This window comes from Callorhinus ursinus, unplaced genomic scaffold, assembly GCF_003265705.2.
Source record: "Callorhinus ursinus isolate GAN/ISIS: 27379988/994484 unplaced genomic scaffold, GSC_fseal_2.0 scaffold13, whole genome shotgun sequence".
Lineage (NCBI taxonomy): Eukaryota > Metazoa > Chordata > Mammalia > Carnivora > Otariidae > Callorhinus > Callorhinus ursinus.
Window position 1 is genome coordinate 39,763,425 of NW_027397075.1, and position 13,155 is coordinate 39,776,579.

A 13,155-nucleotide genomic window follows, 5' to 3' on the forward strand; every position below is an offset into this window, starting at 1 on the left:
AACACCTTTCTTTCATCCATTTGAGAAGTCCTTCATATCCTCTGAGTGAGTCTCACATCTTCATATTTTCACCTAGAGCAACACCATTGTAACTCATCCTCAGGTCTCTGGATCTCCATGGACTGCACTTTTTTTCTTGGCTTATTCTTCTTCTCTTCTTGGTAGGTCTGTATCCACTAACACAAATAAGATTTAGTCAGTAGATGAATATTTTAGTCTAGAAGTTTACAAAATACAATTCAGGGACTTCTAAGTAATCCTGGGGCTAGTGCTCATAAGAGTTATCATTTATAATATGGCAATAAATATTTGCTTAAGTTGGTTATGAATAATTTTTTTTCAAAGATTTTATCTACTTATTTGACAGAGAGAGAGAGAGATCACAAGCAGGCAGAGCAGCAGGCAGAGGGAGAGAGAGAAGCAGGCTCCCTGCTGAGCAGAGAGCCCAAAGCAGGAGTTGATCCCAGGACCCTAGGATCATGATCTGAGTCGAAGGCGGATGCCTACCTGACTGAGCCACCCAGGCGCCCTAAATAAATTTTTTAAACAAAATCAAAACTTTTATTACCATTTCATGAAAATGGACTCCATTCATTTTTAATTCCAGTGAGGAGTTTTCTTTTGTTTTTAATGATGTCACATTCTGTCTGGCCCTGAGTCTGCTCACTTGTTAAATGAGTGGTTTGGACTAGATAATTCTTTTTTTTTTTTAATTTTATTTATTTGAGAGAGAGAGAACGAGCATGCATGGGGGGAAAGACAGAGAGAGGGAGAAGCAGACTCCCCACTGAGCAGGCAGCCTTACACAGGGTTCGATCCCAGAACCCTGAGATCATGACCTGAGCCAAACCAACTGAGCCACCCGATCCCAGGGTCCTGGGATCGAGTCCCATATCGGGCTCCCTGCTTGGCGGGGAGCCTGCTTCTCCCTCTCCCGCTGCCCCTGCTTGTGTTCTCTCTCTTGCTGTCTCTCTCTCTGTCAAATAAGTTAATAAAATCTTTAAAAAAAATTAAAAAAAAATAAACCACGACACATACACACACACACACACACACACGTGCAAACATACACACATGAACATGTGCATACATGTCAGACTGGTCAGATGATTAACCGACTGCACCACCCAGGCGCCCCATCTCTCTATTATTTCTTTTTTTTTAATTTTTTTATTAACATGTACTGTATTATTTGTTTCAGGGCTACAGGTCTGTGATTCATCAGTCTTACACAATTCACAGCACTCACCATAGCACGTACCCTCCCCAGCATCCATCACCCAGCCACCCCATCCCTCCTCCATTATTTCTTATAAGAACATGTGAACCTACAATTACCTCAAAATAAAAAGTTTTTAAAATATTAAACCATGGAGTGTTATAACAGGACTTTGGAAGTAAGTAGGCTGACTTGACCACCTATTAGCTTAAACAAATTGTTTAGCCTTTCTGAAGTCAGTTTCTTTGTCAGCCTTAAAGTGGGAATACTAATTCCTACCTAATGGGATTACTGGAAGGATTATGTGAGATAGTGTGTGTAAACATCTTACGTGGTTCATGCTTACACTGACGTATTCAACAAACGTTGGTTACTTTCATGCTGCTTCTCCTTTGTTGTAGAGAAGAAACTAGGGCAGACAGCCTTGTTGCAGCTCTCCCAGGAAAATTGACCTATGACCTGAAGCCGAAGACAATTTAGAAGTATACATTAGTGAGATGAGCCCCATAGCAGTGTAGTGAGTAATGCTGTTACATAACTTTTGCAAATCACCAGGCGGATCAGCTAACATGGCTTGGCGCAGTGAACCGATAAAATAACAACACAGCTTCCAAACCCAGCCTGAGTCAGGGGGTCCCAACACAGCAGCCAGAGTGAAAATCCAGAATGACTGCATAGGCCTCGGAGCTTTGGCATTTCAGTTGACTCAGACATGCTGTAAATCTGTGCAAGTAGAAAAAAACAAAAGCTGGCCCCCTGGCTAACTGTTCCCCCAAGGGGCCCAGAGAAACTTTCTTTTCCTTGCAGAATCCTTAATCATGTCTCCCAACTATGAGTTTTCCATGCAACTGCACAGATGAGAAATAGGGAGAGACTAAGGTCCTGAGAATGTGATTGTCAAATGAATGGCCAAGATGTGTCTCCCATGTCTTCTAAAATGTTTAGAATTTCCCAGGGATCTGTCCTTGCCCCCAATCTGATGAATGTTTCAATCCGTGAGTTGGATAGAAACAACAGAAGGAAAGCCCACCAAATTTTTTAATGATACAGAGGTGAAAGGGAGTTCGGAAACAGAATTATAATTTTAAAATGATTTTGGCCAGCTCTGGGGCACTGAGTTGATCACAGTAACTTGTAATTTATTAGGGGTAGCGTTAAAACCTGTACTTCAAAATCAAAAGCATAAGTACAGGTTAGGAAAGGATTAAATTGACAAGGGTTTTATATGAAAAGTTGGAGGGATTTTATTTGCTTATAAGAAAAGTATGAGTCAATGGTGTAATGTGTTTGTGTTAAAAAAAAAAAAGAAAAAGAAGTTAGGGACCAGAAAAAGGAAAGTAATCTTTTTACTTTACATAATTTGTGCAAGTATAAAATACTCAGTGGGTTGGATTCAGTGTAGGGGCCAAATTTGAGAAAGATATTGATTAAATGGAGTTGGTTACTAAGGGAAGGAATGAAAAAAGAGGGCTAAATTTAAAAGATCCCCAAAACTATATTGTTTAAAGAATTGTTGAAGGAAAACAAGGATATTCAGCTATTTTTTTAGAGTTACCATATAGAAGTGGAGTAAACTTGTCTATTTTGCTCTGAAAAGCAGAAATGAGATTAATGAGAGTTCATGGAAACAGATTTTTGGCTCAATAAAAGGAAAAGTTTTCAAATAATTAGAGCAGTTCCGTGACTACTTCATAAATTGTGAGCTTTCTGTCACTGGAAATAATCAAGCTAAGGCCAGATGAGCGTCTGGGATTCTGAAGGCTTCCAGCATGGAGTGAGAGCTCAGGGTAGGTGACCTTTAAGACCACTTTCAGCTCCCATAGTCTATGATTTAAGTAAGCAAGAATGCCAAGGCCACTCCTGACATGCCAGAGCTACTTTTTCAGCTCTTGGCTCTGATTCTGACCAGCTGTGTGACCTTCGGCCAAGAAATTAACCATTTTTTTCTTTCCGTTTCTTATCCACCAAATGAGGGATCTGTATTTAATGAAAGTTCTCTCCAGCACATCTGTCTCCTTGAGCATCCTCATAATGATAACATGTTGGGAAAGTACAGTTGGAGCTGAGAACCTGCCATTTTTCTAAGTCGACCTACAAGGAGAAGGCTTAACAACCAAAAGCCTTTGTTGATTCTGGGGACTACTGGACTAAACTCTCAGCTGCTTGTTGGCAGGAGAGCGAGTGATTGTGATCCTGGAATTTGTTCTCATGAGATCTATGGCAGGAAGTTGATCAAATAACTGATAATCCGGTTTTTCTCAAACACCTGTACATTCTGGCTGAGTTCAACAAAGCCTCTACAAACAACTTAGAAGAAATGAAGGTCATATTACCATTGCAATACAGTTCTATCTTTTACAAAGCAAACCTTTGTTCTTTATTTCCGTAACGATTTGGCAGATGCTGTTGAGCTTGGCTTACAATCATAAAAATTAATATCCATAAAGTGAATTTAATATGGCAGATACTGTTCTAAAAGGTTTTTAGAAGTTAATTTATTTAACCAGTTTATAACCTGAAAAAATCTAATGATGAATCAGTAAATTAGATCCTTTTTTCCCTGTGGAAAAGGAATAGTTAAAATCCAGTTTAAATCCATCTTAATGATAGGGAGTCAAGAATTCAGATCCCTGCCCTCATTCTTTTAGGCTTTCTTGCTGATGTTCAATTGCTATAATTTCCTGTGTGGTTCATCTGATTACTAACCCTTTTCTTTTCTGCCTAGATTAGGTGCCTCATCCACCACTACTACATTCCAGCTCTTCTTTCTCCTCTTGGACTTCTCTCTGACTCCCACATCATTGTCTCCAAATCCCATTTCTTCTGTTTTGTTTTGTTTTTTTTCAAAGATTTTTGGAAACACACATAGGGGGGCTGCCATAGTTTGCTTTGATATAATTATGGAAGGTATGAGTAGGATCTCACATACCTCCTCCAGTTACTGAGGTTAGTGGGGGAAGAAATAAGTAAATTTATGCTTTTTGTAAGGACATGAAGAATTTAAAACCTTATTCCCAGGCTCTCGGGTCTGGCAGTTCTCACTCCATCCAAGTACCACATTTTCTTCCATCTCTTTGTTTCCTTAGGTTGGAAATGAAAACAGCTGTTAAAAATAAGAGCACATGAGTCAATTTTGAATCTCAATGTATAATTACAGTTTCCATCTTTGTTGGTAAAGTCCCTCCCAGTGTACTGAGCCCCGTATCACAGCTCCCTTGCTGTCAATTTTATACCAAGACTTTAATTTGTGTTTTCCAAACCTCTAAGATTAAACACTAAATCATTTGCCAAGCCAGAAAAAATAACAAGGAAGAAAATACTTCAATTTAAAAACTTGATTCTCAGACATGCTCTTTTTCTGATTTAGATCTTGAACAGATCTCTGTGTCAATATTAGAAATGTCAGTTATGGTTCCACATTTTTGAAGGTGGAGATTCAGGGCTTTGTGGTATCCTCACTGTGAAGAATGTTGCTTGAACTCTATAGAGGCTCTGCCTTGAAAGGTATTGTATTTTCTTTTCCAGGTTCCTGAGGCTTATGACCTCCTAAACCAATCTTAAAGAGTCATCTAGAGCCTATTGATTGTCACCTTCTGGAGCAGATTGATCCTTTTTCAGTTCTGCCCAGTCCCCCTTATCAACCACTCATTCCTTGACAGAGTAATCCCATTGTCTAAAGCTCTGAAGGTCTCCAGTGAATCAGCGGCCTTCAACTGGCTAATCTAATTTGCCCTATAAATACAGATCATATGCTATTAGCAAGAGAACTTGTGTCCTATAGGGGGAGAAGCAGGAGACAAGAGACTTGGTGCTTTCAATCCCTTCATTTAGCCTTATTTCCCCTTTCTAAGATTTGATTTCTTTATTGTTAGATTAGATTATTTCTATGATTCATTTCCCTGAAAAGATTATTATAATTCTATAACCATTGTATCTTCCAAGAGCCAGCTTTGTGCATTGAAAATTGCCTTGGTCAGGGACGCCTGGGTGGCTCAGTCGGTTAAGCATCTGCCTTCGGCTCAGGTCATGATCCCAGGGTCCTGGGATCGAGTCCCACATCAGGCTCCCTGCTCAGCGGGAAACCTGCTTCTCCCTCTCCTACTCCCCCTGCTTGTGCTCGCTTGCTCTCTCTCTCTCACAAATAAATAAATAAAATCTAAAAAAAAAAAAATTGCCTTGGTCAGTTTAGGCTGCTGTAACAAAAATATCACAGTCTTGGAAGTTTAAGATCAAAGCACTGGCAGGTCCAGTGTCTGGTGAGAGAGATAGAAGTGGGGGGAAGAGCTCTCTTCTTATGAGGGCACTAATCCCATCATGATAAGGGCAGTAATCCTATAATACCTCCCTGACCTGATTACCTCCCAAAGGCTCTATCTCCAAATATTATCATACTGGGGATTAGTATGTATTATCATACATGTGAATTCTGGGGACACAGATAAATTCAGTTCATAGCAGAAATGAAGACATTTGTATGCATGGTGTGATTTGTGGAATTTTGGGAAGGTTATTGAGCCCTTGCTCCCCCATCCACACTTAAAATCCTGCCATTAAATATTTCCTCTCAGACATAACACCTTTTAAAATCTATTATGTTTGGCTATGGAAAGAGCTCAGATGTCCTTCAACAGATGAATGGATAAAGATGTGGTATATATATACAACGGAATATTACTGAGCCATCAAAAAAAAAGAAATCTTACCATTTGCAAAGATATGGCTTGAACTACAGGGTATTATGCTAAGCTAAATAAGTCAATCAGAGAAAGAATTATACAATTTCACTCATGTGGAAATTAAGAAACAAAACAGAGGATCATAAGGGAAGGAAGGGAAAAATAAAATAAGATTAAATCAGAGAGGGAGACACACTAAGAGACTATAGGAAACAATCTGAGGGTTGCTGGAGGGAAGGGGAGTGGGGGGATGGGGTCACTGGGTGATGGGCATTAAGGAGGGCACATGATGCGATGAGCCCTGAGTGTTATATAAGACTGATAAATCCCTGAACTCTACCTCTGAAACTAATAACACACTATATGTTAATTAATTATTTTAAATAAAATAAAATAATAAAATCTATTTTTTTGGAAGGGCAAACCCGGAAAACTAATATGTGAGGTAGTGTAGCGTGGTGCTGGTATAATGTAGTGTCGTCTGACTGGAATCAGGCTGCCTGAGTTCACACACTTACTAGCTGTATGGCCTTAGGCAATTAATTAATCTCTCTGGGCTTCTGGAGCATCTGTATAATCAAGATGATAACACCTCAAAGGTTCTTGTGAGGTTTCAATGAAATATGTAACATGCTTAGAAGAACAGTATCTTGCTATATAGTTGTTAGCCATTGTCATCCTTTGTTTGCATAAATCAGCATATTATATTGATGTCCTTTTGACAGAAAGTTGTTATCAAGCCACAAAGAAATCAGAGTTTTGTTCAGGGAACGGGGAGGGGATTCTGTGGCTACACAAAGCCCTGTGAAGAAATGGTCTGCCGTAGTGAGGTGCTACGGTTGGAGGCATAAAGTCACTAGGTGCCTCCATGCCCCAGGGAAGCATTTATAAGAAAGATAAAGGGGGGTTCATCTGCTTGTCGTCCTAGCCAGGCTGCCCAGGAACGGATAGAATGAATCTGCTGCTATGGGGAGCAAGGAGTATAATTCACATCTGCACATGAACTTTGAATTTGGCACCTGCTTAATTTTTCTGTGTCTCATAATTCTCTCCCTTGTAACATTCAGGTAATAGTAGGTCCCCTGAAGAGCCATGGTCAAATGTAGAAGTATTCTTCTCTGCTAAATGCCCTTGCCTCTTTCTCTTAGATTACATGAAGCAGACGACATTCGAAGCCCAAGCGTTTCTAGAAGCTGTACAGTTCTTCCGGCAGGAGAAGGGACACTATGGCTCATGGGAAATGATCACGGGGGATGAAGTCCAGGTAACACAGGCTCAGAATTCTGGACCCTCTTCTCTGTCTACATGCAGGGGGTCAGAGTCATAATTTTAAAAATTTTTTAAAAATCAAACAAAAAAGTTGCAAGAACGGAAGATGTAGTGCCAAAGGCTGTTTCTCTCATCGTCTAGAAGCATTAGGTCCACAAGCTATTAGGCACCCTCTCCAAAAACCTCCAGACTGGGCAGTAAACAGGGCAGCTTGAAACGTGTAAATGGCAATGGGGAGAGCTGCTTCTACTGCTTTCTACACAAAGCATGATTCTTTCAACTGGCCTTGTGCTTCCAGACTATAAGCAAACGTGTGGTGGGGGCTTAGGTCAGTGGACTTGGGCTAAATCTTGCCAAGTTATTGGACCTCTTTTTGTCTCAGGTTAGTCCTCTGAGAAAGAAAGTAATGATAATGTTTACCTTGCAGGGTTCTGAGCATTAAGTGAGATGTTGTTGGAAAACTATTCGGCATGCGCTTGTCTTTATGTATTGAATGATCTGTAAACGAAGTCAAGGAAACACATTTTAAAAGCATTAGACAGTTTTCCGTGCATTTTATTTACCTCTTCTAGTTTTCTATCCCCCGTGGCCTGATATAATTTCCCATGACCTTGATTAAATGCTAGTCATGGGCTGAGTACCTCCATTGGCTTGGTACCAGGGACATTGTTACAAATCTCCAAGGAAACTGTGTCCATGAGAACACCAATCACATGGCTGATTCAGCCAGGAAGGTTGGGTATGGCATTATTTAATTAGAGGCACATAGGGTCCAACAATGCTGTTCTTTAATTTCCCCTCATCTCCCTGAGTGCCTCTTTTGGGGGCCAGTGGAATTTGTTATTAGGAGACAGTATTTGGAAGAGACCAGACGGGGCCTTGCCTTCATATGGTCATGAAATATCTAACGCCGAAAACATTTGCTCATGATGATGGGGCTATTCTTCATTGTTTAACCATATGACTCAGAAGCTTCTTTTTTCCCTCCCTTTGGAGGATTCTAAACTCATTTATTTCCTAGCCTGAGACTTATTCCAGCACTTTAGCCAATTCTTGGTTTCTGATATTTGGGGGAAGCACATTCATTTATCAGTCTGAGAGGATTAAGGACTAACTGTACTTATGCCAAAAAGAAAAATGAAAGCAAAAGGGGAGGCTGAAGCCTGCCATGTAAACCAACATATTTAGTAGATATACCAGTATTAAAATGCCTTTGTGTAATGCTTTTTAATGTTCAAATCCTAATTCTGTGTGTTCATCTTACTGATCTCATGAGGTTGCTAGTATTTCCATTTTGTAAATGAGAAAACCGAGGGAGGCATATAACAGTTAAGTGACTTGTCTGGTTTTAGTGCCTCAACAACTATTGAGCCACTGTATGCCAGGCACCATGGTGGGTGCTGGTGACCCAGAGGATGGGCGGGACAGGGCGGCCCCTGCCCCGTGCAGCTGATAGCTTCATGGTCACATGCTAAGTGGACAAACGGCAAAGGAAATGATGGCTTAGAAATGACCAATTCCTGGTCCCGTGAAAGATCAACACCAACAATGGAACACTACCAAGTTCAACATTTATTTAACTCCTCAAGTTTACCTATGCTACTTGCTTGATCTTTTCTTTCATTTGAAATCTCACGGCGGCTCACATGTCTTCATGATGCCCCATCGAAAGCAGGTACTTAATGAATCCTTTCTTTGCATTGAGTATCATGTTTCTTTTGTTGACCTTCTGCCTTTTGCTTTGCGTTGATAATGTGCGAAGCGCTAGATGGAGGAAGAGAACTAAATGACTCATCCTCTGCCATCGCAGTGAGGCAAGTCATACCTAGATGTAGAACAAGGCAGTGTTAGAAGTGTGTGTGGGTAAGCATATGTGGGTCTGCACATATATGGACATCATAAAGCATTAGCACGAAGCAGTGATAGGAAGGTGCGAATTTTGCAGTATAAAAAAATACCATAAATGGGAAAGGAGAACTAAACAAAACAAAAGCAGATAAGAGATCAGTAAAAGCTGGAGTTATCAAGTGACCCAGTAAGAAGTTTTGCTCCCTCAGGAATCTGAGTATCTGTGGGGAAGGCAGACTCCTAAAATGTGAGCGCTGGAAGGGCATTTCAAGGATTATCTGTCCATCACCCTCCAGGTGAGAAAAAGAACATGCAGAGAGGTTGGCTGAGGTCACAGAGCCAGTCTGGGATGGAAACGCATTTTAAGCCATGTCTGGCTCTGCCTGGAGAAGCCAGTGAAAGAAAATGGAAGGAAGTGGGCTCCAAAACCCCCCTGTCTGGGGCCCAGGGAGGGTACGTTTCCCTGTAACCTCACGCATGGAGCTGAAGCGGTGTCTCTCTTAACGCTCACAGGAAAAAGAGATCAGGGGCCCAAAAAAGCTACCGAGTAATTAAAAAAAAAAATGGCATGACATAACTGAGTTTAAGAATATGACATCTTTTGCTTAAAGCACTGCATTTGTTTGCACTTTTTTCAGATCTACTATAAATTTGATCATTTTGTCCTAACCCCCTCTACCTCAGGGCCTGATATTCAGAAGATGCTCAGCATTGTTACATTATTATCTTCATAGTAATGACTCACATAGCAAGTCTGGTGGGCCCTCATGGTAGGGGTTATTTTTCAGGCAAGTGTCCAGGCAGAGCAAATATCTTAGGATAACTTGCCTACAGACGATTAAAGTGAAAATATTTGTATACTAGTAAAAACTTAAATATAGTTCCTACTCGGCTATAAAAATCTAACAGATGAGGTCATGAAGGAAAGCAGTTTGCAAAATGTAAAGTATTTACAGTTATTTGGTATATTTATTATTTATCATAGTAACACTTATGTAATATATATTTATTATCTTATAAGTGTTACTATAAATTTAAATTTGCCTTTAAATTAATCAGCTGAGCTGAGAAAGTAGCTCATAATTCCCACAGAACAGGTAGTTTCAAGACAAGAAAACTATCCACATTTTAGGCCTTCTCCATACATTTCAGAGTTGTCTTTTGTCTAATGACCTTGAATGTGACCCCTTTAAATTATTCTTTCACCCATGGCCACACAGTAACATAAAAGGCACAAGGCCGACAGCCCGGTCAGTCCATCGGGCCAGTCTCAGGAAGAAGAGCAGTCTCTCTGGACCTCACATCTTCCCCACAGCATCAGCATCTGGAAGGTAACACATGGTGTGGCCTTCAGGGAGTGAGCCTGAGTTTGTTGATTTTGACCAACCTAATGGCATGTTTGGTTTCTTATATGTGTGATGGAATTTTAAAATCTACACATCCCAGCAGTTAAATTTACACACACACACACACACACACACACACACACACACCCCATTTTTTTTTTTTTTAAACAAAAGTGGTATTTTTAGGGCCCTAAAAATACTTGATAGATTTGTTCTGGGGGAGAAGGTTGAGCAACCCCTTCATTAGTATGGCTTACTTATTTGACTAGCTACTTTCCCTAGAATAGCCCCAGGGCTTTGGACCCTGCTCATGAAGAGCAGCTGACCCAGGTAGGGAATCTCAGAGCAGACCCTGGGCGGGTGAGGGGGCTGCACAAGGATGGGGGGTGGGCTGAAGGGTGGAGGAAGAGGGTTACTCAGCATTGGGATGGACACAGTTGGGCCTCAGCACTTCGAGGCTCTGCCTGTCCTGTGGTGTTGCCAAGCCCCACACCCTTGCAAGCCACTCCTATTCCCCCTTTTTTTTTTCCCAGACATATTTCCTTTTCAATTCCCTAAATTATAAAATAGAACTCAATTTCTTGGAACATTATGGGAAAGACTAAAAGAAAACTATAAGCCCACCCAAATGGAATATTTTTTTCCTTTGGCCTTTGTAACATTTTCATCTTTTCAAACCCATTTCATGCTTATGTTCAGACTCAAACTAATATCTGCAAAAAGATGAATTAGGCAATTATTATGACCCTGATTTTAACACTATCAACTAAGATAACATTTCCCATTGATTTTAAGCTCTGCCTTCAGGCTCCTTATTTTCCTAGCTCATTCTCCCCATGCCACACTTCCATCAGTCTCAGGGAAATGTGTTCCAACTAAGGACTTACTCCACCAAGCAGGATGGGGGGAGGGTCCATGGATTATTAATTACCTACTTGAATCTAATTGTTGGACCTGCTAATCTCCATGGAGCTTGCATATATCATGTTCCTCTCAAATTCCCCAGAAATTCTGGTTCACCTCTTGACTGCTCCCAGAGAATGGTTAAGAAAGAAAAACATCCCCACCAATGAATTACCAGGACTTGAGGAAATCCTATCCCCATTATAATCTTCATCACACCATAAAGTTCTACATCGCAGGTGACAGGAGCCCCACTCCCTGCACTGACCTGAGCAGCCTGCTCTCCCAAGGACCCATAGGCACAGGGGAATTGGACGGCTCACCCACCTCTACCCTGGGAGTGTTCCTGGACTGTTCAGCTGAAGTTTCCCACCCTGCTGTAACAGAGCCCTTGGTGAAAGGCAAAATCTCGTGAGCTCATGAGTATTTGCACTAGCATGAGACTGACCAATGACCTCAGGAAAAAATCTTCCGTAATTCCCAAAGCCTAATTTGAATTTTTATGAGAAGGAGGTCAATTATTTTGCACAGTTACCATTTTAAATTCATAGAACAAATGTCAAATGATTCTCCATTCCCAAAATTACTCTTTTTCTTTTGTAAATCTTGTTTTGCAGCCTGATACTGAAAACTAAGCTGTGAGCCCCAAAAGATTCATAGTAAAACTGAATCTGAAAAACAAATCTGCTCCAATTTGGGGGGAGGTGGCCAGTTAAGGAAGGAGAAGTTGATGTTACATGGAGCACTGTAATATGTGGACATGGAGAACATGCTCAGATTAAAAAAAAAAAAAAATTCAATGAGCCAAGCAAAATCTCAGGAGTGACTTGGGAGCAAATTTTTTTTTTTTAAACATTCTGAAGACTTTAGATCCCCTCGCCCGTGTTCTGCTCATCCCACAAACGTCCAGTTGTTCTAAGTATTTGTTACTCCCCTCTTTCTCTAAACTTTAAAGATAATGGAGGTGGGGTTCAGGAGACGGCAGGGACAAAGAGCATGAAGACACATAGATCCCAGGGAGCTTGAGGAGGCATGATGGTCTCAGAGGACACAGAAAAGGACTCAAGCCACCAAAACCAAGCCTGATGCCTGTCACGAGGTTGCTGAGGATGCCCTTATCCATAATTAAACTTTTTTTTTAAAGATTTTATTTATTTATTTGAGAGAGAGAGAATGAGAGATAGCACGAGAGGGAAGAGGGTCAGAGGGAGAAGCAGACTCCCCGCCGAGCAGGGAGCCTGATGCGGGGCTCGATCCCGGGACTCCAGGATCATGACCCGAGCCGAAGGCAGTCGCTCAACCAACTGAGCCACCCAGGCGTAAACTTTCGCCTTTTATCCTAAATGCACTAGATTCTTCTAGTTTGAAGAAATGTGAATTTGAGGAATTTGTCCTTTCTGATGGCAAACCGTCAGCAAACATTACTATTCTTTGCGAATATTTAAGAACGTTTACCCTCCAAGATTGTCTTTAGTTGAGATTTCTGTAGCCTTAGAACCAGAGTGAAACTATCAGCCTAACAGATTTTATGTAGTCCGGGACAATCTTATGTTGCCAGGATCGGGACTGCGAATCATGATAACTTCAGTAGGCCTGATGCTCAGATTCAGTAATCACCACCCAACTCACTCTGGGACTGTCTTCCTCCCCCCAGATCCTGAGTAACTTGGTGATGGAGGACCTCCTGCCAACCCTTCAGACAGACCTTCTGCCCAAAATGAAGGGGAAGAAGAACGAAAGAAAGAGGGCCTGGCTCGGCGTAAGCCATGACTTTGCTATGCGACTGTGCTACTCAAAATGAACGTCCCTTTCCCTTCTTTTTTTAGGGCAGTTTCTTCCTTCCTTCCTTCCTTCCTTCCTTCCTTCCTTCCTTCCTTCCTTCCTTCCTTCCTTC

The 13,155-nt window shown here is 41.2% G+C and overlaps 1 protein-coding gene and 1 long non-coding RNA gene across 3 annotated transcripts in view; one reads left to right on the forward strand and one right to left on the reverse strand.

The window, feature by feature from the left end:
• The window catches only part of NIBAN1 (niban apoptosis regulator 1), a 152,750-nt gene that overhangs the window by 115,633 nt on the left and 23,962 nt on the right, over window positions 1–13,155 (forward strand). Inside the window, exons 6-7 of the mRNA XM_025878052.2 lie at window positions 7,044–7,159; window positions 12,916–13,020. Coding sequence (XP_025733837.1) covers window positions 7,044–7,159; window positions 12,916–13,020 — 221 coding nt within the window. The remainder of the gene's footprint in view (window positions 1–7,043; window positions 7,160–12,915; window positions 13,021–13,155) is intronic.
• LOC112828807 (uncharacterized) lies at window positions 14–7,809 on the reverse strand. Of its 2 annotated transcripts, none has more exons than XR_003209593.2 (4): window positions 7,728–7,809; window positions 4,227–4,322; window positions 1,566–1,678; window positions 14–176 (listed from the first exon to the last, which is right to left on the reverse strand). It is a non-coding gene; the product is annotated as an uncharacterized lncRNA (long non-coding RNA). The 2 variants fall into 2 exon arrangements; XR_003209591.2 differs by having other exon boundaries at window positions 1,551–1,678.